Raw genomic sequence first — 27985 nt, 5'->3', positions numbered from 1 at the left:
ATTAACCTATATAAAAAAAATTTAACTAAAATTAAATTTATATCAAAGTGCTATAATTTTCTCTTGCGGACAACCTTTCCCGTCTATGATAATTTTTTCTTTTTTCTAATTCGAGAAATTAATCACTGTAATTTGTGTGTAAAAGATCGATTTATACCAACAAATAAAATTTGCTACTATATTTTAAATCTACTGAAAAACTTACATTCCCACCGCAAAACGGATTTGTCTATGCAATTTATGACCCAACAACTTATTCACCGAATTTTCAAAAGATCAAACTTCCATAAATATACATACTTCTAACCCATATCTATTTCATCACAAGTCACACCACTTTAACCCACACAATATGGGATTGCAATCAAACCTACTAGCATTATTATTTTCACTTCACATTTTCTCCATTCTTTTGAACAAGGCCAATGCAAAGGTTCCGGCAATCATCGTGTTTGGCGACTCCTCCGTTGACGCCGGGAACAACAACTTCATTCCGACGGTTGCGCGGAGCAATTTTCAACCGTATGGACGTGACTTTTTAGGGGGGAAAGCGACCGGAAGATTCTCGAATGGGAGAATACCAACGGATTTCATATCAGAAGCTTTTGGTATAAAAGAATATGTGCCTGCATACTTGGATCCTAAGAATAATATTTCGGATTTTGCAACTGGTGTCAGTTTTGCTTCTGCTGCTACTGGTTATGATAATGCAACTTCAGCTGTTCTTGTAAGTCCTTATAGTCTTTCTAATTTGTTCCTACTATAGCAAAAAACTTAGATCCTGCTATAAGTTCTTGCTTTCCATTTTACTAGCTGCCATTTCTCTGTTTCTCTGTCTCATAAGAAAATGGAAATGATTTTCTTGTTTCAAAAAATTTGAAAAAAAAATATTTTATTTAGCTTATACTCTAAGCTAAGTTACTAACGTATATAATAATCTGGACAATTTTTTAGGGCAGGTAAGACAGACTCTCACACAAGGTCGAAAAGTTATTACAGTTAAACTAAAACAACTCTAATAATAATGCAAACTATATGATATTTGATACAGGGTGTGATACCATTATGGAAGCAATTAGAGTACTACAAACAATACCAAAAGAATCTAACTGCATATCTTGGTGAAACCAAAGCAAAAGAGAGCATTTCTGAATCATTACACCTTATGAGTATTGGAACAAATGATTTTCTAGAGAATTACTATACCATGCCTGGTAGGGCATCACAATACACAATTCAACAGTACCAAACTTTTCTCGCCGGAATTGCTGAGAATTTCATAAGGAATCTCTATGGTCTTGGTGCTAGGAAGATTTCCCTTGGAGGGTTACCTCCCATGGGATGCTTGCCATTGGAGAGAACTACAAATTTTATGGGTCAGAATGGTTGTGTTACGAACTACAATAACATAGCACTTGAATTCAATGGTAAACTCCAGAATATAACTACTAAGCTCAATCAAGAGCTCCCTGGAATGAAGTTGTTGTTTTCAAATCCATATCACATCATGTTGCACATCATAAAGAAACCTGAACTCTACGGTATGATACTGCCGCAGAAAATCTAGTTTACAGCTTTCCATATAAATATTACAATTATGAAATATATTCTTATTAATTTGATTTGTCGATGACAGGGTTTGAATCAGCCTCAGTAGCATGTTGTGCTACTGGAATGTTCGAGATGGGTTATGCATGCAGCAGGGGAAGCATGTTCAGTTGTTCTGATGCTTCCAAATTTGTGTTTTGGGACTCTTTTCATCCCACAGAGAAAACGAATAGTATTGTTGCAAAGTATGTGATGGAACATGTGTTAGCTCAGCTTTTAGAATAAATAGTACTACTTGTGGAATTTTATGTATTGTAATCTCACCACTTTTAGATGTTCACCAGTATGGTTTTCTGCATGTTGATGTGTGTATAAATATATATGTGTGTAAGAATGTTAATACAGCACTTCCATTATAAAAGGTGCTGATATTTAGAATAATTAGTCATTTTGTGTGGACTAATATATAGGTTTCCGCTGTGTATTCATATATGTGTTCGAGTTTATAAATATAAAGCTATGTTTTAGAGGGTGAAATTTGTTCTTGAAATTTGGTGTAAATGTTACCATAAATACTCAAACATAAGAATACTCAAAATGAGAGAAACAGTCATATTTAATATAATTAAATAACTCAAAGTACATGCAATGAACTTACATAGAGAGAAAAAAGACATAACAGAATTGAATTAAAAATGAGAAGAATAACAAAACAATTGTTTGTGAGTATCAATATAATAGAATGAAGAACATAATTTTACCCTTAAATCGGGTACAAATTGACATTTACTACTTAAAAAAATACAAGGGTTCTGAATTTTTTTGCCCCAAACCCATAATAACAACGCGACGGCAGTTTGGGCCGCAACAAACGCTATTAGTGACAGCAGCTCACAATCCAATAGCTTCGCGCTTAAGCCTACTACCGCCACATTATTCTGCTATAATGCACTATTGACAACATAGACGACTATGATTATTTCTTTTAAGTCAGAAAACTAAGAAGTGCTTGATTGATTCTCATTAAGCAGATGAGAAAATAATCCTTCAACAAAACCAAAATGAAACCACCAAAGTAAGTGCATTGTTTAGCCAAGCTTGTATTTAAATTTACATCTCAACTAAACTTATAAGGAGCGGTTAATTCTTATATTTGTTAGATAAACTATTTATAGTTTGCCAAACTATTGGACCTTCAGGATGCGCATTCACAAAGAGTTTTAGAAACTGTTTCTCAGAAATTGAAACTATGGTACTCAAGAATAACTCACGATGTATTGCATTCCTCTTCTTCAACCACTCATACATTGCAAATCTTGGGAAAATTTTATCCAAATCATATAACACATATTTTGGATTTCTCACGAGACGTTCTATTGGGTAATCTAAAGTGTTTGTTAAGAAATCAATCTTCTTTTGCATTGAAGTTTTTTTAATGGCTAGAATTGCAGGAACTTGCTTTACCATTCCAACTACAGTGTTATATTCCAAACCAGCTTCAATCAAGAAATCAAATCTTTCTAGTAACTTATCACCTCTTCCTCGAAACTTCTTCAGAGCTATTTCCATCTCCTCAGAGTTATCAGTATACCCAAGTTTCCGCAAGAAGTTTGTTTTCTCCAAATACCAACGCGGGTCATAGCTGAGTTCATTTATATCCTTCTTTTGCGTCGGTTTTAAAGCCAAACCAAAAAACTTTAACGGATCATCCTGTATCATTTGACATAAACTAGCTTTTCCAACTCCCAACTCTTTACACATCGTTTTATAACCTTTTATTGAATGTCTGCCAAGGAGATGCATGTGGTTATGCAAAACATGAGCAATAACATCTTGTTCCATTCGAATATTATACATAAAAGTAATCACAAACATCAAATTTTTCATACGCGGACTTGACAACATTTCAGGATGCTCTCTAAAACAAGAACAAATCTCATTCACGTCAAGACCCAACTTAATCAACCGACCTATAACCAAAAATGCCTTCTTTTCTAAACCCTCTGACAACAATTTCGGATCCGCCTTAAACAAATCATACATTTGTTTCTCAGAATATCCCCCTTGATGAAAAAGCTCAATACTATCAATAATCATTTTCCATCTATATGTTCTTTTAGAACACATACAACTCACAAACCATTCAGTCTCAATCCCAATTCTCTTCAACCAATCAAGAACAACAACAAATTGAGAATCAACCTCGTCGCCAACTAAAAGCAATGGACAACAAACAAACAGCTTGACAAGAGATGATTTACTCAAACCCAAACTTTCATAACTTTCAAATTTCTTCGACAAAACACCACTCCCATACCCAAAAACCTCTCTTGCTTCTCTATAAATTTTCCCCATTCTATTCCTCGGAACCCCGTGATTGAACAAGACATGAAAATTATCAAGCAAAACACTATCATCACGAAGAAAAAACAAATCTTTAGGCAGAAGTAACTTCAATTCACTTTGTTTAATCCCTATACTCTCTAAAAAGGGTTCAAATTCATTAATAGGGTGATACATAAGGTACCTTCTGAGAGCCCGATCAAAATCATCGTCTCTGTTGTTGACTCTGACTCTGAGGATAAGTTCATCGATGAAACATGGAGAGTTTTTGGCAATGAAATCTGCGTCAATGAAAGTGTAACATTGAGTGTAGTAAAGGTAATCGAATAGAGCACGTTGCGCTTCGATTTTTGTGCAGCGTCGGATGCGAATCGGAGGTGAGGGAGATTGAGCGGGAACATTGGCGGAATTTGAACAGCGAAGAGGTGAAGGTTTGAGAGAGATTGAAGAAATAGGGTTTTGGTGTGAGAAAATAGGGTTTTGGTGTGTGGAAGGGTTGAAGTGAACGACGAGGTTTAGATTATGCAGAAGCGAAAGGGTTACCATTGGGAACAAAAACATAGAAGTGAAAAAAGATGAGGAGGATCTCTGTTTTTGTTAACAGGTTTAGTAACTAGATAATCAAATGTGTCGGAAATTAAGGTAAAAATATTTTTTTATATATCAGTCATTATTAATTTTTTTTTAAATAATCATTTTAAAAAAAAAAATTATAAATAATAAATAATTCAAAAAAAATACTAAAATAATCACTTTTAGAAGAGGATGCGCAGGATGAACTGGCGCATCCCCTAAGCAACCAAAGGAGGCGCCAATAGCATTAGGGCATGCATTGGGCTTCTCATGAGGAGGCGTCATGCTATTGGCCATGCATTGCCCTCATGAGGATGCGCCAATGCCCCTGACGCCTTAGTGTTGCCTTAAGTACAGGCGCTAATGCCTCTGGCGCCTGCATGTCATGTCATGTTGGGCGTCAACCCTCTTGGCGCATGCATTTTATGTCCACTCTGTGTAAATGTCACGCCTTGGATGCAATATTTTTCACATAAAATCATCTCCTACTACCATATTTTCTCTAATTCAACCCCATTCACCTTCAGGTTTCTGTGTTTTAACAATGTCTGCATACATTCAGAAACGAAATGCTGATGTAATATTTTTCGCCGTTGCGGCTCTGGTACAGATTCGGCTTTGGAACACAGATATGTTTGAACGTCTTAATTGGACGTTGTACAGTTGGTTAGAGGGAGAAATTAGAGAGGGTGAAATGATTAGAAGAATACAATGGCTTGTGTCCACGTTTAACTAAAAAGGAGAAGTGCGCAAATGGGTGGATATTAAGGTCGACCAAGACGCTCGTATGATGATGCATTACATGTTCGAAATTGTTTTGATGGTTGTAATCGAATAGTTCTTGTATTCTAGTTTTAATTTTTTTGTGTTACTGTTTATGTAATGGTACTTTCGTCACAAATGTCTAATATAAAATAAGTTTAGTTTTTCATATATTGTAATAGAGGTACATGTGAATTTATCTGGTTGTGCTCGTTCCAACACTAGGACAGTTATTACGATTGTGACCTGGCTGACAGCATGAACTACATAGTCTAACCATTTTGTTCGTCGTATCCATTTCGGTTCGAATCCGGGTGCTGTTTGGGCGACCCTTTTTCTTCCTTCGCATAACTTCGTTGTGTCAGACGATGTCTCCTTGATATTCTGGCCAATAATCCTCTTTTGCCACTACGGAAAAACTAATTTTATGAACATTTGAAAGGCTGACGACTTTGTAAACTTCAGATAGCAAGTAGGATGGATCCCTTCGAACCTTTGAGCATGTCGCAATGACATGGGAGCAGGGCGTACGAAAGGCTTGGAACTTTTCGCAGTCGCACTAACCTCTATCTAGTTTGACTATATACTGTCGCATCGGCATGCCCTCATTGTGATCCATGGACTCGACAACATTATACCAACCTTTAGCATGGTCAAAGACCGTAACCATGTGTGTGTTTGCTTTGGCAGCTTCATGTCTAATGAATTTCATTGAAGCATCACTGAACAACTGTCCAGATTGCAACATTGAACTCCATTTTGAGCGTCTGGTTTCAAACAGCGCCCCTAGCCTGAAATATATTGCCTGCACCAAAGCGGTTATAGGTAGGTTACGGATGCCTTTGAAGATAGAGTTCATTGATTCCACAAGATTTGTTGTCATGTGGCCCCAACGTTGACCGTTGTCGTATGCCCTAGTCCACTTCTCCAATGGAATATTATCGATCCACCGTACTGCATTTTCGTTTGACAATCTTATTTCTTCGCGGTAGTGTTTGAAAGAAGGTTCTGATAATGCGTAACCTGCATTGACAACCTTCTTCCGCAACGTCTTATCTTTGATTTTTCGCATGAAATTCTGAGCAATATGTCTAATACATAACACATGCGTCGAAGGAGGATTTTGCTAGCCATTATCAATGTTATTATATGCACTAATGATTGAATGGTGTCTGTCGGAGATCAAACATAAGTTAGGCTGAGGTGCAACGTGCAATCGGAGATTTCTTAGGGAAAAACTTCATCCCTCGACAGTCTCCCATTTAATTAGGGCAAAGGTGATTGGAAAAATATTGTTGTTCCCATCTTGTGCCACTGCCATCAGTAATGTTCCTTTGTATTTCCCGTACAACCATGTATCATCAATTTGTATAATTGGTTTACAGAAAGAAAAACCTATGATGCATGGTTGATACGCCCAAAAAAGACGGTGGAATATTCCATTTCCAACAGCACACGTCCCGTCTGGTGTATATGCGGGCAATGCATGTGTGATCTGGACCCATTGATCCAATATCCCAAGACTCGCTCCTCTTCCGGTACGAAGCTGATAACCTAAAAAGGCAGTGCTCATTCGGACAATAAATTTTATACCTCAATGCGTTAGTTATGTCAACTTTGAAATCAGCTAATAGTTGCATGTGTAATTTCTTAATGACTTTTACACATTCCTCTTTTGTGCGAAATGTGTCTCCTTGTTTCAAAGATCCTTGCATTTTCACATAAGGATTATACCATATATCTGATGAAGGTTCATTGGAACCCAAATTCAACCTTGTCATGTATTGTGATGGACAATATACATGACTTACTGTTATTGGCTCCTCTTCCTCATCAGCGTTCACCATTGAGTCAACCATGATCTCGGCTTCTTCTTCTTCGTCATCTGGAACATTCGCCTCAGCTTGTTAGTCATCAGTCTCACAAAACACTTGTGACTGATCAATGAACTGAGACACTTGTTATTGATGTGGTAATATATACAACTCTATATCATTGTAACCGGATTGTTCGTGACTGACAAACATATGTTGAACATCGTCATCGTCTCGAATCTTCTTCTGATAAAACTTCACCTGGTTTTCTGCAAACCAAACCGGATTTTTATAGATTATTTGGCCCACATTACTGCACTGCAATTTCTTTTCTATTCTTTATTTCAGATGTGAAAAATTTGATCGCCGATTTATTGTAAACCGAGTTACATCTGTGTTTCGAAAACAAAAACCGAATAACTGATGATCAAATATTTCACCTTCAATATGGGCATTGATCATGTAATGTTGTGTGGAAGACATTTTTTAAAAATATAACTTTCTTTTCTTTACTGAAATTGAATGCATTGCTAAGTTGTTCATCTGCACAGCCTAAATAGCGTAAACATTGAACGCATTGATCACTTGGTTCGTCTGTACAGACTTAACCATGCATGCAGTGAAAAGAATCCACATGCAGTGACAAGAATGACAAGAACACACATGCGCTCAGGGAATCTCTGAATCAAGGAATCTTTGTGCCCTAATATTTCTAACAGGCGCCCATTCCCTAGGCACCATAAAGCAACATGGGCTCCAAGAGGAAGGACGCTCCTTCAATTCAATTATACCAAGGCGCCAAGAGGAAGGGCGCCTCTTCCATTCACTTACACCTAGGCGCCAAGAGGAAGGGAGCCTCTTCCTTGTATGTGACTAATCACATGCAGGCGCCAAGAGGGAGGGCGCCTCTTCCCTGCATGTGATTCTTCACATGCATGCGCCTAAGATAAAGGCTAGTCTACTTTTGTCATTGCATGCAACCAATCCCATGCTTCGTAGGTTGCAAACCTACTAACTCATTCATCTATAAATAGCCTTTCATATCACAATATCAAATCATCTCTAACACTACTCATCTATAATCTTTCTTTGCCACACTATTTCTCTGCCACACTCAAGCTCTGCAACATCAAATTATGTCTCTGTTAACTATGGGTGATGAACACAGAGGAACACTCGAGAATATCTTGACATTTTTATGTTATCACTCTCTTTTTACTTATTCCGTTTTTAAGTCGTATACCTTTGTTATCTATGTTTGTATTATGTATTTCTTCTTCTTATTGCATTTCTGACTTATTTGTTATTAGGATCCGAAGCGTTTTAGATGTCGTGTACATGAATATGTACCCCACGATCATTTAATAGAACCATATATTAGAGGATGTGGATTTGGAAATCTCCTTAACATTGTTTCGTACTCGGTGGACTACAAGTTCATTCTTGCTTTGTTGGAGTGGTGGAGACCCGAGACTCACACATTTCACCTTCTGATTGGTGAGTGTATCGTCACACTTGAGGACGTGTACATGTTGTTGGATCTCCGTATAGATGGAAAGACTGTGAATGGTAGAGTTAACCAAGACAACTCTATCTTCAATGAATTATTGGGTGCCCCTTTGTTAGACGACGAAATTGAGAGAGAGTCATCCGGTCAAGCAAGGGGGCAAGGTATAAATTTAAAATACCTTAAACAATATTATTCCAGTATAGTATTGTCCGAAGATTCAATCAAGTACGAGAAAATAATTAAAGCTCGGTGTTATATTATGATTTTATTTGGTAATTTTTTGTTTCCAAAAAGTACAGGTAATTCAGTAAATATTATATATTTACCTTTGTTACGCAATATTAATAAGGTAAGCACATATAATTGGGGTTCAGGTGTGTTGGCCCATCTATATAGTGCAATGTGTAAAATTGCAAAAAATAATACATGTATTTTTTTTTCATGTGCATATTTGCTACAAGTTTGGAGTTGGTCAAGAATGTCGTCGCTCGCCCCGATAAACGAGAACCCATTCGTGTTCCAGTTTGCAACTAAGTAAGTCTAACACTTTACTATTTAGTTAATTATATTTTATATTATAATTAACAGTAAATAATATTTTTCATTTTTTTTATCTAAGGTGGTCAGTAAGGGGGATGAACTACAATAGGTGTCCCAAACACGCTATTATAGTCTATCGCAATCTATTGGACTATATTGGACATGACGATGTAATACTCCTACACAACTATATTTTAATTTAAAAATATTTATCAAATTATTTTTCACCTAATCGTTTCGTATTGCTTTACAGTTTATCTAGAGGCCATATTTGGGTCTTGATCATGATGTGAACCATGACGATGTTGCAGTTTGGACAGCGAAGACACCGATTATCCAATTTACTACAGTGGAAATGCACCAGAGTGACCGGGTCAAACTGCAGTTCGACATGCTACAATAGATTCCAGAATCTCCCACGTGTTTGGGGAATTGGCATCAAAAAAGGGTTGATGCACAATGGGATTATTCTGATTTGAGAGACTTTGCAAAAGAGATGTGTCGTCAATGGAGGAATCGACGACAACACATCTTAAACGAACCAGCCATCCATGATGCAAGACCGACTCAATAATATATGACATGGTTTAGGTCGGTAACAACTCAACAATTTGTATCTGAGTCGCGGTATTTGATGGATCCACGCCAACTTGCTTCGTCATCGTACGCCCCACAACAATTCCCCACCCAACACCAATGTAAACCCACCCAAACCCAACAATCAACCTCACAACATCAACCTACCACATACACATAACAACCAAATACCCAACCTCACAACCCGTTCATGCCATCCACCCAACAACCAACCATCCAACGTCGCAATTCATTCATACCACCCACCCAAACACAAAACCAAGAATCAAACCTCGCAACCACAACAGTCTATAGCCCAGATGATTCATATGGGTCACTTCATCGTAGCCCCCACCAATGACCACCCAAACATCTCATCACCATAACACCAAACCATTGTTTAACTATAGTACGCCTCAGGAACCATTGCTTCGTTTCCAAAACGATTCAATGGCCCAATTTAGGCAACTATATTGTCCCCAATCCACCCAACCCCAACGACCTAACTACGATGACATGGGCACCGAACTCCATTACGGAAGCGCCATTGATTAGAGCCCCTCCGGATATTGGGAACAAATGATGACACATCTGTCAAATACCGCTGGAACTTCCGTCGGACCTTCCCACCAACCATCGTTCGATCAGGTCAGTACACAAAGACCTTAAACACCTCAAGAAAATCGTGGGAGACCTCGGAGACAAGCTAACGCACCTGGATGTGGAACAGGTGGACATTATAATTGGGTCGATCATTAGTTTATTGTCAGTCCAATGTAACCAATTATTACCACATCAATAAATTTATTTATTTTACATTATTCTTTTTTATTTAATAAATAAACAAAATTAAAAATTAAAAAAATTAAAAAATAATAATAATACAATGGGTGTATATGCCAGATGAATTGGCGCATACACCACATGCAACACTAAGGCGCCAGGGGCATTGGGGTCTCCTCATAAGGGCTAATGCATGTGCCAATAGCATTGGCGCCTCCTCATGAGGAGCCTAATGCATGCGCTTATGCTATTGGCGCCTCCTTTGGTTGCTTAGGGGATGCACCAGTTCATCTGGTGCATCCTCTTCTAAAAGTGGTTATTTTGGTTTTTTTTTTGAATTATTTGTTATTTTTGATTTTTTTTAAATGGTTATTTAAAAAAAATCTCAGTATTATAATAAAGGTCAAGAATTTAATGGAAATGATCTTTTTTTAAATAATCATCTTTCTTCGATAATAATATAAAAAAATAACTATGTTTCCAAAAAAAATTAATAGATATTTCAAATTAATTGGATTGACGTTTCTATTTTCCACCAGAATAAGTTAATCCAATTGATTCCTTCAGTGTGACAAACCAATTCAACTGACACCTATACTTTGATCTTCAAATGGAGCATCAATTCATCTAGCGCATCCCCTTTTTGCATGTGTTTTTTTACTTTTTATTTGATTAAAACAATTAATTATTTAAGAAAAAATTATTAAATACTAATATTTATTTAATTTAAATCAGATTACATGCGATAAGATTTTTTACACTAATGATAACGACCCACTTGATCATAGTGGTCACCGGTTTCACACTCTCAAGGTGCCCTTTCTTGTACAGGTCTCCCTTGATTCAACTAAAGTGTTTGGTACAAGGTCCCTGGAGCATCACCATCACCACCGTCCATAAGTAATTATCGTAATTCTATGAAGTCTCGTATCTAGATTAATGTGTTGTCGTAATTGATTTTGTTACCCATGTTGTCGTAGTTTGGTTGTGTTGTTTGGGTTGATGGGGTTATTGGTGGGCGGCCTGGTCAATTGAATGACGACATTGGTGTGAATGCTTCATAGGGAAAAGAAAGATATGGTTGTTGTGGTGTTTGGTAGTTTCATACCCCAAAATTTATCATCCTTTTTCCCTTTGTGCATACCTCATTTGCATACATCTAAACCATATCATACATGATCATTGCATTTGGTCATGGCCTCAAGCATGGCCATATTGTGGTTTGTATCTTAACACTAGGATTTCATTTTGTTTTATTTGTCAACTAACCCTAATTACATTGAGAGATGGTACTTGTTTTCTCTTGTTACTTATATAGGTGATCATGTTTCAAATCAAGGCAAAAACAAGGTCTTTTGGGGCAAGAGGAATGCAAGTTTGTCCATGGTGTTTCCAAGGTGGTTCATGTGTTTATTTCCATGCCACATCACCCAATCTTCAAGCTATCTTCAAGTTCACTTAAGCCCTCAGCAATATTTCATCAAGGGTTGCTCATTGTATCATCATCATGGATTGAAATGCAAGAAAACATCAAGTTTACAAGAGGTGTATAAGTGTGGTTGACCTAATTTCCAAGTATGCCCTACTTTTGGTCCAAACCCCATAACTTCCTTAATGTTCATCCAAATGACAAAATTCTTTGAGGCAAACATGCCTTTTGGGATCCTCTACAACTTTGACTCAAGGGTCAAACACCAATTCTTGCCTTAAGGACCTCATTTGTGCCATTGGCCAAATTGTCAATTTGGGCTAAAACCATGTCATGACCCCCACTTTCCACCCTTGCCATTTTCAACTCAAATATCCTTTTGGCCTCATTCGTTTTGCATTGTGTTAAGCTTATGGCAACAATCATTTGGTCCAATTTTTCTCAAAATGCACGAGGGAATCAAAAGTTATGGCATCATGAACACTGGGCCTCAATATGACCTAGCATGCTGCAAGGTGCTTGACCATTTGCGTAACCCATTTTTCAAGTCACGACCTCAACTTTCCATGCCCACAACTTTCACCTCAAAGCTCCTTTTGGATTGATTCTTTTTTCATCTTGTTCTACTCCATGAAGTGAACATTTGGATCAAAGAAAATCACAAAATGCACGAGTGGATTGAATTTGGCCTAAGCTTGAACTTGGGGATCCAACTTTGTTTTGGTTTGTGACCTATAATGTTGAAACTTGAACAAAACACTTTAGGACCACTTGTCACGCATGCAAATCAATTACACATGACCAAACGCATCTGATGACAACTTGAAATGACCTGAAAAAACTTCAAATGCACGAGTTTGGCATCACACTTTCACGCGTTTGAGATCTGAAAAATTTCCCATTCAATTCACACGAATTCGAGCCAATTTCACATGTATTCTGATCTCATTTAATTTCTTATAAGCAGTGGAAGCTATTGCATTTATATTCAAGCTATGAGAGCCAAGAAAACTCTAAAACACTTGAAGCTGAATACCTCAAATAATCAGACATCTCTTTTTTTATTCAAGCTTTTTTCCTTCAATTTCTTTGCCCATAATCCTTCATAGGCATCCTCTGAAGGTGTTTGAAGCTTTGCTTTGGTCTGAATCTTTCTACAACCTTGCTTCCTCATCCATCATTGTTAACTTCTAAAGCTTCAATTAAGAAGGTAGATGTGAGTTACCATTTCAAGCAAACAAGTAACCATTCTCTTCGTGAGGTTTCACTGATCAAAAGCCCTAACCTCTTTGTCATTTGTTTTTCATATTAACCATTTAGTTTTATTTTGAAGAACTAGGGTTCTTCGAATTTTTGAATAAATTATCCCTGCTCAGAGCAAATCAATTACTCGGATGCATGGAGACATGAATGATGAAGTGTTTCGCATCTGAATCCATGGTTGATTCATGTTAAAAGCACGAGTTCATGACTTCGCAAAAATATGAGTTGAGGTTGAAGACGACCACGCTTCCCTCGCGTTTCAATCATTTCACTCCAAATTTCAAATATCTGACCAATCATGTTGCAACGCGTGTTTTTTTCAAATGTTTTGTTAGTTGTAATTCGGTGTAGTGATACATTGGGTGAGCGCGCTTTGACTTTAAATCCTGGCCATGTGATCATCTGACTAGACTTAAGTAATCAGATCTGATGGTTCTTGTTTTTTGGTGTGTTTTAATTCTGTTTTTAATTTGTTTTTAATTCCTTTCTCTTCTAAAATTAATAAAAAATATTTCCCTTATCTTTTTTTATCCAATTTTTTTCATAATTCCATAAAATTATTTTCTACCTCATTCCATTTTTTGCATTTTTTTAAAATCATTTTTCATTAAATTTTTATTTTATTTTGTTTTATTATTTATTTTCCTGTTTGCATTTGTATTTCAATCATTTTTAAATATTTTTTACCCTAACTTTTGAGGTCAAACTTCTCATATTTTTGTTGACCTTCCATATTTTTCTTTGAGTTTTATTTTATGCTTTGACCTCTCTTTGAGATTTTTCCTTTTATTTTCTTTATTTAATCAATATTAAATCATTTTTAATTCATTTACTTTGTTTTTTTGTTGACTTCTTGATGTTTTGAGTTGATTTAATTGCTTGGTTGATGTGTTCTTCCTTATCTCAAATCATTGATAGATGGACTTGAGTTTGATCAACCTTCTTTGATCCAAAACTGTTGATAGATGATTATAAATCATCTTCAATACTTTGCATCAATGATATGTTAACCCTCGATGCGCCATATTTTGAGTCCTTTGATTTGAGGATAGAATGATCACATGTAATTGGCTTGATTCTCCCTTTCACTTCTTTCCATCTTCATCTCTATTTCTTTACTCATTGTGGGACATTGTTGGTTGAGATTAACCTTGTGTTACTTCTCTAACTTGTCAAACACATACATTGACATTGTCTAGGCATCATTAACTAACTACTAACACTTAACATTAATCTTACTCTTTACATTATTGTCATTTACTTTCTTGTCATTTAATTCAATTCATTTAAGTTTATGTCATTTACTTAATGCATTTTAATTTCATGTCCCATTATCATCATACAATTTCATCTTATCATATTCATATATTCCTCTTATCATGTGTGATTACTTGCTTGTTAATCTTAATGAATCAAAACATGATAAAGTAACTTGGACCTAATCTTAAATCTATGTTTGATTTGGAGTATTGAGGATCTTTTGGACTTTGGACTTTGACTTAAGATTTAGGCTCCTTTGCTTGACTTGAAGTGATCTTGTACCCTGAGACCTTATGGACACTCTGACTTGTTTTTGTTCTTGTTGAAACCTTGGGTTTTGTGTGTTGTTTCATCTTCTTTATAACTATTTCCTCTTGCATTTATCTGCTTAGGATTAGCATACTTTACACACACGTGGCTTTCTCTTGGGTTACCTAACAATGAGACATATGACAATACATTTTGCACCCACATGGCTTTCTCTTGGGCTACCTAATAATGAGACCCTAGGTTAATTTTGTATGTTCATGCATCCTTGTTTGTCCATCAATTCCTTTCCTTTGATTTGGCTTGATCAAATCCCCATTTGATTAACTAGATCCTTTCATTTGTTACAACCATCTTTGTCTTTGCCAAGTGATCATAAGTCCCTTGGTCACTTGATGAGAATTACCTCGGTCATTTTGGAGCATCAACATCCCAACAAGTTTAAGACCCTCATTGGAATACAAATTAATACAAATTTCATCAACATTCATTCATCCGACTCATCTCCAAGCATCTCTAGGACCCTGCTCCAACAACTTGTCAGTCAATGATTGGGTTTGCATGCCATGAGCCTTAAGAAATAGAGAATGATGAGAGAAGATCTTCCTTACACTTGTCTAGAATATCTTTGAGTACGGGACGAATGACCCAGTTGCTCATAGTATTTGCCTCTATTCGTAGACTTTAATGCAATTCTAATCAATTCCCTGTCAAGTCTGCACCTTGCCCTGTGGCTCATCTCTTAAAATCCTTTTGGTTTAAACATCACTCCTCATCTCCTTTCTAGGGTTGACACCTTTAAGGTTATTCCCTGGGATGACACCTTTATGGTTATTCCCCTTTCCTTACCATGTTAGACCCGGTGCTTTAGTAAGACTCTTGTCATGTGAGTCTCTGACTTTGACAAGTTTTTTCCTGTTGGTTTTAACACCATTTACAATCACTTCTTTGAGGGTTGACACCTTTACGGTTATTCCTTGGAGTTGACACCTTTATGGTTATTCCCTCTTCCTTACCATATCAATCCCAGTGCCTTGGTAAGGTCCCTGTCATGTGAGACCCAGTGCTATGACAGGCTTCTACTTCCCTTACCATGTTAGACCTAGTGCTTTGGTAAGACCCTTGTCATGTGAGTCTCCGACTTTGACAAGTTTATGTTTTTTTCCCTTACCATGTCAGACCTAGTGCTTTGGTAAGACCCTTGTCATGTGAGTCTCTGACTTTGACAAGTTTTCTTTCTATTGGCTTAAACACCATTGCAATTCCTTTTCTTTTGGGACACACCTTTATGGTTAACCCTCATCTCTTCTTTTGGTTTAAACATCATCCCCAATCTCATCTTTTTCTCAGTCTTTATCCTCCGAACTACGGAGTTTTGACTTTCTCATTGCACTATGAGAATACGTAGGCACGAGGATGTGAATCTTTGACGAGCACTTTTCTTTCTTTTCCCCCTTTCTCTCTCTGGTTCTCCGCACCACGGAGCTCTAACTTTCTCATTGCACTATGAGAATACGTAGGCATGAGGGCTTCAAACCTCCTCGATCACTCTTTTTCTAACCCTTTTCTGTTTTGCAGGTACATGAAGATAGCAACACACATCCAAGCAAGAACGTTCAAGACGGTTCCCATGGAGTATCATGGATGTGATGGTTGCTCATACATTTCCCTTGCATAACTGCTTCCCTTATCCGTTTCTCTGTGTTTCTTTTCTCTCTTGGGTTTTCTTGATGTTTTCCCTTCCCTCTTTTGGGATAAATAAAGTTTGATGGCGACTCTGTTATACCTTCGAGCGTGCGATGCGTTCGATGGCCATATTTCAACTAGCTTCAGGTAGCCATATGTTTGTTGGGTGTTTTGGTGTTGAGATATTTAGATATTTAGATGTTTTGGCCATGGTAGGAAGTGTTTGTATCATATGTTTCTTGGGTGTTTTGGCTATGGTAGGATGTGTTGGCGAAATATGTTTGTTGTGTGTTTTGATAATAATTATGTGGTTGTTGGTGGTATAAGGTATGTTATTGGTTTTGTGTTTGGGTGTATAGCATGTATTGATTGTGGTGGGTTTAGGTGTTTGTGGGTTGGTAATTTTGTTGGGCAAAGAGTTATGCGTAAGTAGTTTGGTAATTTTGTTGGGGTTAGATGTTAAATATTATTAGTGTGGGTCAACTAAATACCTATTTTTAGATAGAAACTCAATTGTAATTGATATATACCAATATATATATATATATATATATATATATATATATATATATATATATATATATATATATATATATATATATATATATATATATATATATATAATTAGGAGTTGGTTTAGATTCAGTTGGCATGCCAACATCAGTTAGGACTCTCGAAAAAGTTCCATTATTCTAATACTTTACGTTGAAGCCATTTTCCCAGACACCTTGAGGGATAGGGATTTCGTGATGCACGTTGAATTGTAATTTCACACAGTCACTATGGTGCATCTCCACATTAGTGAATTTGGTGATCAGTGTTGTTGCAGTCCAAACAACCGGATCTTCTTCATTTCTTTCATGTTGATGTTCCAGACCCATATATGGCCTCCAAATAAACTATAGAGAAAAAATAAATTGGATTAGTAAATGATTAATATTAAAAATAAATTATCATGAAATGAATAATTTACTGTTAATACATCGTCTGGTCCTAAGTGATCCAAAAGATTTTGATAGGACGTGGTGCAGTGTCTAGGACATCTATCGTAACTCATCCCACGGGCGGACCACCTAATAAGAAAGTTAAAACAAATTATTTAAAGTTATGAAACATATTATAAACTTGATTTGTCTTTTGATCTGTCTTTCTTTAGATCGATGACAGGGTTTGAATCAGCCTCAGTAGCATGTTGTGCTACTGGAATGTTCGAGATGGGTTATGCATGCAGCAGGGGAAGCATGTTCAGTTGTTCTGATGCTTCCAAATTTGTGTTTTGGGACTCTTTTCATCCCACAGAGAAAACGAATAGTATTGTTGCAAAGTATGTGATGGAACATGTGTTAGCTCAGCTTTTAGAATAAATAGTATTACTTGTGGAATTTTATGTATTGTAATCTCACCACTTTTAGATGTTCACCAGTATGGTTTTCTGCATGTTGATGTGTTTGTATAAAAGATATAACAGGATTGGATTAAATAGAGAGATAAAATGAAACCAAAGTAAGTGCAAGGTTTAGCCACGCGTGTATTTACATCTCTGAACTAAACGTATAAGGAGCCGTTAATTCTTAAATTTGTTGGATAAACTATTTATAGTTTGCCAAGCTGTTGGACCTTCACGATGCGCTTTCACAAAGAGTTCTACAAACTGTTTCTCAGGAGTTGAAACTATGGTACTCAAGCATAACTCGCGATCTATTGCATTTCTCTTCTTCAACCACTCATACATCGCAAATCTTGCATAAATTGTGTCCAAATCACGGAATAAATATGTTGGATATCCCACGAGACATTCTATCGGGTAACCTAAAGTGTTCTTTAAGAAATCAATCTTCTTTTGCAATGCAGTTTTCCTAACATTTAAAATCGAAGGAACTTGCTTTACCATTGCAACTACAGTGTTATATTCCAAACCAGCTTCAACCAAGCAATCAAATCTTTCTGGTAACTTATCACCTCTTCCTTGAAACTTCTTCATAGCTATTTCCATCTCCTCAGAGTTATCAGTATACCCCAGTTTTCGCAAGAAACTTGTTTTCTCCAAATGCTTCTGCGGGTCATATCTGAATTCATTTATATTCTTCTTCTGCTTCCGTTTTAAAGCCAAACTAAAAAATTGTAATGGATCATCCTGTATCATTTGACATAAACTAGCTTTTCCAACTCCCAGCTCATTAGACATCATTTTATAACCTTTTATTGAATGTCTGCTAAGGAGATGCATGTAGTTATACAAAACATGAGCAATAGCATCTTGTTCCATTCTAATATTATACAAAAAAGCAATCACAAGCATCAAATTTTCCATTCGCGGACTTGACAACATATCAGGATGCTCTCTAAAACAAGAACAAATCTCATTCACGTCAAGACCCAACTTAATCAACCGACCTATAACCAAAAATGTCTTCTTTCTTAAACCCCCCAACAACAATTTCGGATCCGCTTTAAACAAATCATACATTTGTTTCTCAGAATATCCCCCTTGATGAAAAAGCTCTATACTATCAATAATCGTTTCCCATCTATATGTTCTTTTAGAACACATACAACTCACAAACCATCCGGTCTCAATCCCAATTCTCTTCAACCAATCAAGAACAACAACAAATTGAGAATCAACCTCGTTGCCAACTAAAAGCAATGGACAACAAACAAACAGCTGGACAAGAGATGATTTACTCAAACCCAAACTTTCATAACTTTCAAATTTCTTGGACAAAACACCACTCCCATACCCAAAAACCTCTCTTGCTTCTTTATATATCTTCCCCATTCTATTCCTTGGAACCCCGTAATTAAACAAGACATGAAAATTATCAACCAAAACACTATCATCACCACAGAGAAAAAACAAATCTTTAGGCAAAAGTAACTTCAAATCCCTTTGTTTAATCCCTATACTCTCTAAAAAGGGTTCAAATTCATTAATAGGGTGATTAATAAGGTACCTTCTGAGAGCCCAACCAAAATCATCGTCTGTTTCGTTGACTCTGACTCTACTTATAAGCGAATTTATGAAACGTGGAGAGTTTTTGGCAATGAAATCTGCGTGAACCAAAGTGTAATGTCGAGTATAGTGAAGGTAAGCGAATAGAGCACGTTGCGCTTCGATTTTTGTGCAGCGTCGGATGCGAATCGGAGGTGAGGGAGATTGAGCGGGAACATTAGCGGAATTTGAACAGCGGAGTATTGAAGGTTTGAGAGAGATTGAAGAAATAGGGTTTTGGTGGGAGAGAATAGGGTTGAAGAGAGGAACGAGTTTTAGATTATGCAGAAGCGAAAGGGTTACCATTGGGAACAAAAACAAGATGAGGATTTCTGTTTTTGTTAACAGGTTTTAGTAAAGTAGAGACTCAAATTTGGAGGAAATTATATGGTAAAAGTAAATTTTTTTTTTTTTATTACGGAGTATAAAAGTCACTATTATAATAAGGTCAAGAATTTCATGGAAATGCACAATTTCAATAAACATTTAAATCTGAATTTTTTATTAAACAACTTATTTATTTTATTAAAGAATCAAAATAACTCACTTTTTAGATTAATTCTCAAACTATCCAACTTTGAAGAGGTGATATCAGATGAATTGGCGTTTGCTCTCTAAGTTAAAGAGGTGACACCAATTGAATTGACTTATGCACCTAGTGTTGTCAATCCAATTGAGGTATGTGTGTTTAGTTTTAAAGAAGGCGTCAATTAATTGATATGACACTTGTGTGTGTTGTGTAGTTTTTTTTTAAAACAATATACATTTTAAATAAAAGTCGAAATCGGACCACTTGATATTAATATTAATATGTGTTTACATACAATAATCAAAAAGACTAATGTCGTTGACCGAGATGACCTAACCGACCTCTAGTACCACATCCTCTAGCTACCCAAACATGTGGTTCTAACCCACGTTGATGATTCACCCAGGTGTTTGAGGATTTGAGTGCCCATGAACATCACCATCACCTGCAGGAGATTACCTAAGATATTCAGACATATCCGCGTAGTCTTGCGTATGCAATGAAGCGCTACCGTCATAGCTGAGTTCGTGACCCATGGCAGAGTAGTTGAGTTGTGTTTGAGTTATTGGAGGGCGACCATGACGATTGAAGGGCGACATTGGTGTGAATGATGCGTCGAGGAAAGGTTAAAATGATTGTTGTGGTGTTTTATATCCATATGGTTGTTGCATGTTTTAGTTTTGTGATGTTTGGGCTTCTTGGCTATAGTAGGAGGATGAAGGGTTGGTGTTAAATAACCGCTGAGTATTTTGGCTAAGGCGGCTATGGTAGGGTGATGTGTTGGATGCATAGCAATGTTGGGTGTCTTGATGATGATCTACTTGTTGATGGTGGTACGGGGTATGCTCTTGGTATTGTGGTTGGGAGTTTGGCATGTTAAGGTCGTAGGTTTATCTGTTTGTGGGCCGAAAATTTTGATGGATAGGGAGTTGTGAATAACCGGTCTGGCAATATTGGTAGGGGTTAGATGTTAAACCTTCTTGTGTGTAAGTTACCCGGCACGGGTCGTATGGGTACATATCCTCGGCGAGGAACTCAAATTTAACCGATTTGTACCAAGCCATATAATTACGAGTTAGTTTTTCTTCGGTTGGTATCACAGTGTCAGTTAAGACATGGTCTTGTCGGTGCTTCCATTTTTGGCACTTAGATCTAGCGAAACTTTGCCAAGGGTTAAAGTTCCATTGGTCGTTAACTTTTCGTAGATGCCATTGGTCGTCACACGATTAATTATACTCCCTCTTACAAGAAAGTATGGATTGCAAGGACAAAGGTTGTTGAACAGGTATTTGGCAATTGGGAGGATTCATACAAAGAATTGCCACAATTTTTATGGGCAATTAAAACATACGCACCGGGGACTATTGCAATTATGGAACATTTCCGGCATTTACGTCAGACGAAACTTGTGTTACTGGAAATAGAATTTTGCACTGCCTCTTTTGGGCGTTTCAACCATGTCATTTCTATATTACTGTGACGAAATTAGATTGTCAAATGCAGATGCATGAATGTGGATGGCTAACATACCATTAGAGAATTGGACAAGGGCATTTGATAGAGGATGTCGATGGGGACACATGACAACAAACCGTATGGAATGCATGAACAACGTATTCAAAGACATAAGAAATCTACCAATAACCGCATTGGTCAAAATAACTTATTTTAGGTTGGCATCGACCTTCGCAACCAAAGGTGAAATATGGAGTGCAGTGTTAATGTCAGGTTAATTATTCAGTGAATGGTGTATGAAAATGATGAAAGAGGAAACTATCAAATCTAGCACACACGTGATTACAATCTTCGACCGTCATAGGCAAAATTTTAGTGTACATGAAACAATGGATATGTGTGAGACTAAGCAGAAGTTGGTGCGATTGTGGAAAGTTCTAGGCCTTCCGTATTCCTTGCTCCCATGCCATTGCAGCATGTGCACATACTCGCCAGGACGCTTACAACCATCTATTTGATGTTTACAAGGCCATTACCATCATTAATGCCTATAACGAAAGTTTCTCAGTGCTAGCAATGGAGGAGTATTAGCCTCCATATCAAGGGGACATAGTTTGGCACAATGATGATATGCGAAGAAAGAAAAAAGGACAGCCAAGCAGCACGCGTATTAGAACGAAAATGGATACGGCTGATAAAATGATAAGATTATGTAATATATGTCGTCAATCCAGACACAATAAGAAAAAATGTCTCAATCTCGGATCAACCTCTGCATCATAATTTAGTACCTCGTTTTAATTTTTGTAACCTTTGATTTTGATATATTAATAACTTTTTGTTACAACAAGTTTAACAATAAACATCACTCCAACTTAAACACACTTAAAATCGAACAGGTCTGAATAAACAACACAAACAACAGATATCAAAACAGATAAAAAACTTAACCACAACATTTGAAAACAACATTTCTAACTTATTACAACAATCAAAGTGATATCATTTGATCCAAACATCACTTCCCTAGCATCCTTATCATTTCTTACTGCACCCATCCACGTAAGGCATCAAGTCTCTCAGTACTTATAATTTTTTGGCCTTCAGGTATGTTTCTGTCTAACCAATGAATCAACTCCCTCTGTAGTTGCTTGAAACGACAGGTGTTCTAGAAGAACATCTCCATCGGAGGCTTATCTCTCGAATAAATCACTTTCCATAGCACCGACGAAGATGAACCATGTTTGCAATATAATGAAAAGAGATGTGGAAAAATAAATCACACAACACCTCTATTTATACCAAAAAAATTAAACAATACACAGAGGCACTAGACCAATTGGCGACTTCTCTCCTTTTTTACACATGGGCGCCAATTAGATTGGAAGCACCATGTGTTGTAGCAAATTCAATTGGCGCCCCCTCTTTAAAATTAAGGGTAGGCGCCAATTCATCTGGCACCTACGTCTTAACTTTTTTTTTTGAAAGTTGGATAGTTTGGGGATTAATCTGAAAAGAGGGTTATTTTGGGATTTTTTTTCGAAAAGATGGGTTGTTTGAGTAAAAAAATCCCCAAATCTATTTTGTATTAAACTAACTTTAAAATATAAATATGATTTGGTAGAATACCGGTTGGTGATTGATGGTTAGTGTAAAGTCATTTTATACGATGTATATTCTATTTTTTTAAAAGTTAAATATTTTTAATTAAACGATAAATTTTTTAATTGTTATTTTGGCCTCGTTATTTTATTTATGTCGTTGTTGGTCCCTTTTTTTTCGAAGAAAAGAGGGTCAAAGTCTAAAGAAAAAAGATTGCATAGCAATCAATTTAGGAGTAGAAACTCCAATATAATCAACTAATAAAAGAAGAGAAATATGAGTAAGAACTCGTTGATAAAACATCAACGTTACGGCTTAGATCAAACTCCATTATTCATAACATTGAATCGTCTAATACCTAAACCTCCTAAGAACTTTGGAAGTGTCATCACATCCCACATCACCGAATGAAGTCTTATACGCTCCTTGTTATTGTAACACCCCGAATAAAATAAGAGAATTATTTAAATTAAGTTGATAATATATTTATTAATTTAATTAAATAAATTGAATTATTGGATTATTATTATTATTATTATTTGGAATAATAATTAGTGGAAAATATATAAGTTGGAATAAGAGAAAAGGGTTTTCATTGTTGGTAAAGAGTTTTCACGTGAAACAGAGAAGCGGCTGAAAAGTGGAAAGTGGAGAAAGGACAAAGAGGAAGAGCTAGAGAGCAAAGGTTGAAGAACGGAAAAGCTTGAAGCTTAGAGATTGCCGGATTATCTCAGGTAAGGGGGGGTTTATCGTCGTTTAATGGGTATTATAGATTAACATGTCATGGGTAGTGATAAACCGTTGAAGTGACCATAATTGGGATGTTGAATGCTGAAATATTGTGATGAATAAGTTGTGTTAAAGTTGTAATTGAATTTGTATTCGAGTGTGTTGTGATTTTCCGAACGTAGAGCTTTTTACGGAATTGGAATCGGAGGTCCGGAAGTCCTCCAACGGCGGAAAATGCGGAGAATTCTGCATTCTGCCTTGTGTTAGCGCAGGAACTGCTGTTTTGTCTGCGTTAACCGGTTAACCCAGGGCGTTAACCGGTTAGCACTGTTATATTTTGTGAAAAGGTGCTGTTTTTCCTGCGTTAACCGGTTAACCCAGGGCGTTAACCGGTTAACACTGTTGCGTTTTGCCAGAAAGTGTGTTTTGTCCTGCGTTAACCGGTTAACCCAGGGCGTTAACCGGTTAACACTGTTGGAAAAGTGAAAAATTGATATTTTAATGTTGTGAGCATAATTGGTGATTTGCCTAGGTTGGTGTGTGACATAGTAGGGATTGAGTTATGTTATGAAGTAATATTGTAGTCAATTTTGATGAGTAAAATTTGTTGGGTTTGTGTTATAAAGTGTCGATGCAAGTATGACTGAGTTGTTAAGTTGTTCCGTGTACGGAAAGTTGTTAAAAATACTGAGTTGTAGGCTTGATGAGCCAAAGTTGATTATAAGTTGATTATGTTGAAAACCTTGTTGTGTTGCTATTATTATTATGTTGTCGGAATTGTAAAGTCGTGTATGCCATGTACATTCATATGCATTAAGTCGGAGCTTTGCTCACACCACGTTGGCCTGGATTGGCAAATTTTAAGTTGAAAGTTGAAGGCTTATGCCTTGATGCCCAATAAAATGGCAATGATTTAAGTTGGGAGTTTTACTCCGAATGGTACCACATGCATGACGAGTCGAGTCTCATTAGAGTTGCATTTTGTTGGTTGTTGTATGAATATTTAATTTAATTTGAGAAGTGGTGTTTGTGTTGATATTGAGTATGATGTTTGAGTTGATGTGCCGTTACTGAATGCATGATATGATTAGGGTGATTAACGTGTAAATTTACTTAGCATTACATGATGATTTATAATGCTTATTATATCGATTGAGGAACTCACCCTTACAACTATTTTTCAGGTAACGAGCAGTGAGTGAGTAGAAGCTAGTGCTTGGAGTCTAGTGTGGTCTCTTTAGTGGGTCATGCTCTGATAGATGTAACATCGGGACGGGATGTTTTAACTTGTTGAATAATTTTATGTGTAATGTATTACATATGTTGAATGATCTCTATCCGCTGCGTATTTTGCAAGAAGTGTTTATGTTGAATTAAATAATGAGCATGACTGATTTTTATGGTGAAATGTGTGAAGTGTTGTGTGACACCCTTAACTGCAATAATTACTCTGATTTATATATTTGTTGTTGTAAATTAAATATTTGGGGTATTTTAGAAGGGTGTTACATTAGTGGTATCAGAGCAGGTCGGTCTGTCCGGCCAGTTGTCGTGTCGTTACTGTCTAACAATTGTGTATTGTTACTAATCTAACTTTTAAGTTGTGTGGTATTGATAAGTTGAAATGACTGGAAGGAATGACGCTGCAATGGCTGCCGCAATGCAAGCGATGGCACAAGCTGTGCAGAACTTGCCAAATGCTGGTGGGGATGCTGGATCACGTAGCTTGGCGACTTTTCAGAGAGAGAATCCGCCGGTGTTTAAAGGGAAGCATGATCCAGATGCAGCCTTAGGATGGTTGAAGGAGATCGAGAGAATCTTCCGTGTGATGGATTGCACTCCAGCTCAGAAGGTTCGGTATGGTACTCACATGCTAGCAGTCGAAGCTGATGACTGGTGGCTAGAGACTCACGAGAGGTTGACCGTGGCAGGTGAAGTTGTTACTTGGGATGTATTCCGTAGGGAATTCATGAGAAAGTATTATCCGGAAGATGTCCGTGGTAAGAAGGAAATTGAGTTCCTTGAGCTGAAGCAAGGAAACATGTCTGTCACTGATTATGCTGCGAAATTTGTGGAGCTGTCCAAATTTTATCCTCATTACACTGGTGCTGGTGCTGAATTTTCAAAGTGCATCAAGTTTGAAAATGGACTGCGCTCTGAAATTAAGAAGGCTGTTGGGTATCAGAAGATACGCATTTTTACTGAATTGGTTGATAGCTGCAGGATATTTGAAGAAGACAATAATGCTCATTACAAGATTGTCAGTGACCGCAGGGGCAAGCAACATCAAAACCGTGGCAAGCCGTATGATGCTCCAGTGGGAAAAGGGAGACAAGGAGCTGCTCCGGCTCAGAGGACTAGTAGGGGAGGTGCTCCTGCTGGTATAGTTTGCTTCAAATGTGGTCAGGCTGGTCATAAGAGTAATGTATGCACTGCTGAAGTAAAGAGATGTTTTCGTTGTGGTAAGACTGGTCATGCAATAGCTGATTGCAAGCACAAGGAAATGATTTGTTTTAATTGTGGCGAAGAAGGGCATATTGGAAGTCAGTGTCAGAAGCCAAAGAAATCTCAAACTGGGAAGGTGTTCGCATTGACCGGAACTCAAACCTCCAGTGAGGACAGACTTATCCGAGGTACGTGTTATATTAATGGCTTTCCTCTTGTAGCTATTATTGACACAGGTGCGACTCATTCCTTTATATCTTTGGATTGTGCTGTGAAACTTAAGTTAGAGATATCTGAGATGTTTGGTAGTATGGTAATTGATACTCCTGCGAAGGGTTCAGTGACTACTACTTCGGTTTGTTTAAATTGTCCTTTGAGTATTTTTGGTAGAGACTTTGGGATGGACCTAGTGTGTCTTCCACTAGTGCAGATTGATGTTATTCTGGGTATGAACTGGTTGGTGTTTAACCGCGTTTCTATCAACTGTTTTGATAAGACGGTGGTCTTTCCTGAGACTGAGGAGGGAAAGAGTTTGTTTCTATCAGCAAGGCAAGTGAGTGAGGAAGTAGCTGATGGGGCAGAGTTGTTTATGCTGTTAGCGACTTTAGAGGCTAAAGATAAACTGGTGATTGGCGATCTAGCCGTGGTGTGTGATTTTCCTGATGTGTTTCCGGAAGAGGTGAATGAATTACCGCCAGAGCGGGAAGTGGAGTTCTCGATTGATTTGGTACCTGGTACTAGGCCGATATCGATGGCTCCGTACCGTATGTCTGCTGTTGAGTTAACTGAATTGAAGAGTCAGTTGGAAGATCTGTTGGATAAGAAATTTATTCGTCCGAGTGTGTCACCGTGGGGTGCACCAGTGCTATTGGTTAAGAAGAAAGAAGGTACTATGAGGTTGTGTGTGGACTACAGGCAACTGAATAAAGTGACGATCAAGAATCGGTATCCTTTGCCGAGGATAGATGATTTGATGGATCAGTTGGTTGGTGCAAGTGTGTTCAGCAAAATAGATTTGAGATCTGGGTATCATCAGATCCGTGTGAAAACCGAGGATATTCAGAAGACTGCTTTCAGAACAAGGTATGGACATTATGAGTATTCTGTAATGCCTTTTGGTGTGACTAATGCGCCTGGAGTATTTATGGAGTATATGAATAGGATTTTCCATCCGTACCTAGACAAGTTTGTTGTGGTGTTTATTGATGATATTTTGGTGTATTCGAAATCTGAAGAAGAGCATGCTGAACATTTGAGAGTGGTTTTGGGAGTTCTACGAGAAAAGAAGTTATTTGCTAAATTGTCCAAGTGTGAATTTTGGTTAGGAGAGGTGAGTTTTCTTGGTCATGTGATTTCAAGAGGTGGCGTTGCTGTTGATCCTTCTAAGATAGAAGCGGTATCTAAGTGGGAAGCTCCGAAGTCTGTTGCTGAGATTCGAAGTTTCCTTGGTTTGGCTGGTTATTATAGGAAGTTCATTGAGGGATTTTCTAAGTTGGCGTTACCATTGACGATGTTGACTAGGAAGGGGCAAGCGTTTGTTTGGGACTCAAAATGTGAAGAAGGTTTCCAAGAGTTAAAGAGAAGGTTAACTACTGCTCCTATTCTGATATTACCGAGTTCGTCGGAATCATTTGAAGTTTTCTGTGATGCTTCATTGTTGGGTTTGGGTGGCGTGTTGATGCAGAATAAGCAGGTTATAGCTTATGCTTCAAGACAGCTGAGGGTTCATGAGAGGAACTACCCGACGCACGATTTAGAGTTGGCGGCTGTGGTGTTTGTTCTGAAGTTGTGGAGGCATTACTTGTACGGGTCAAGATTTGAGGTTTTCAGTGACCATAAAAGTTTAAAGTATTTGTTTGATCAGAAAGAGCTGAATATG

The 27985-nt window shown here is 37.3% G+C and overlaps 3 protein-coding genes across 4 annotated transcripts; 1 reads left to right on the top strand and 2 right to left on the bottom strand.

The window, feature by feature from the left end:
- Nucleotides 1–216: 216 nt before the first annotated feature.
- LOC127118045 (GDSL esterase/lipase At2g04570) lies at nucleotides 217–17805 on the top strand. 2 transcript variants are annotated; one of them, XM_051048180.1, is made up of 3 exons: nucleotides 217–727; nucleotides 1052–1541; nucleotides 17522–17805. In XM_051048180.1, the coding sequence occupies exons 1-3, from the start codon at nucleotides 353–355 to the stop codon at nucleotides 17716–17718; spliced, it is 1062 nt and encodes a 353-aa protein (XP_050904137.1). In that variant the 5' UTR covers nucleotides 217–352; the 3' UTR covers nucleotides 17719–17805. The 2 variants fall into 2 exon arrangements, with proteins under 2 accessions (XP_050904137.1, XP_050904136.1); XM_051048179.1 differs by lacking the exon at nucleotides 17522–17805 and adding an exon at nucleotides 1637–2085.
- Nucleotides 2208–4500, bottom strand: LOC127118043 (transcription termination factor MTEF18, mitochondrial). The gene has a single exon (XM_051048177.1). The coding sequence runs from the start codon at nucleotides 4450–4452 to the stop codon at nucleotides 2689–2691; it is 1764 nt and encodes a 587-aa protein (XP_050904134.1). The 5' UTR covers nucleotides 4453–4500; the 3' UTR covers nucleotides 2208–2688.
- Nucleotides 17804–19703, bottom strand: LOC127118044 (transcription termination factor MTEF18, mitochondrial). The gene has a single exon (XM_051048178.1). It carries the CDS (start codon nucleotides 19650–19652, stop codon nucleotides 17919–17921), a length of 1734 nt encoding a protein of 577 aa, XP_050904135.1. The 5' UTR covers nucleotides 19653–19703; the 3' UTR covers nucleotides 17804–17918.
- Between the last annotated feature and the right edge of the window lie 8282 nt (nucleotides 19704–27985).

The sequence above is a fragment of the Lathyrus oleraceus genome, chromosome 2 (assembly GCF_024323335.1).
Source record: "Lathyrus oleraceus cultivar Zhongwan6 chromosome 2, CAAS_Psat_ZW6_1.0, whole genome shotgun sequence".
NCBI classification, from domain to species: Eukaryota; Viridiplantae; Streptophyta; class Magnoliopsida; order Fabales; family Fabaceae; genus Lathyrus; species Lathyrus oleraceus.
This window is presented reverse-complemented; position numbering and strand designations above follow the sequence as displayed.

Coding starts and splice junctions, on each gene's coding strand:
- LOC127118045 (XM_051048180.1), top strand. CDS start 353: ATGGGATTGCAATCAAACCTACTAGCATTATTATTTTCACTTCACATT. Junction 728..1,051: donor ATGCAACTTCAGCTGTTCTT/GTAAGTCCTTAT, acceptor TATTTGATACAG/GGTGTGATACCATTATGGAA. Junction 1,542..17,521: donor AAAGAAACCTGAACTCTACG/GTATGATACTGC, acceptor GATCGATGACAG/GGTTTGAATCAGCCTCAGTA.
- LOC127118043 (XM_051048177.1), bottom strand. CDS start 4,452: ATGTTTTTGTTCCCAATGGTAACCCTTTCGCTTCTGCATAATCTAAAC.
- LOC127118044 (XM_051048178.1), bottom strand. CDS start 19,652: ATGGTAACCCTTTCGCTTCTGCATAATCTAAAACTCGTTCCTCTCTTC.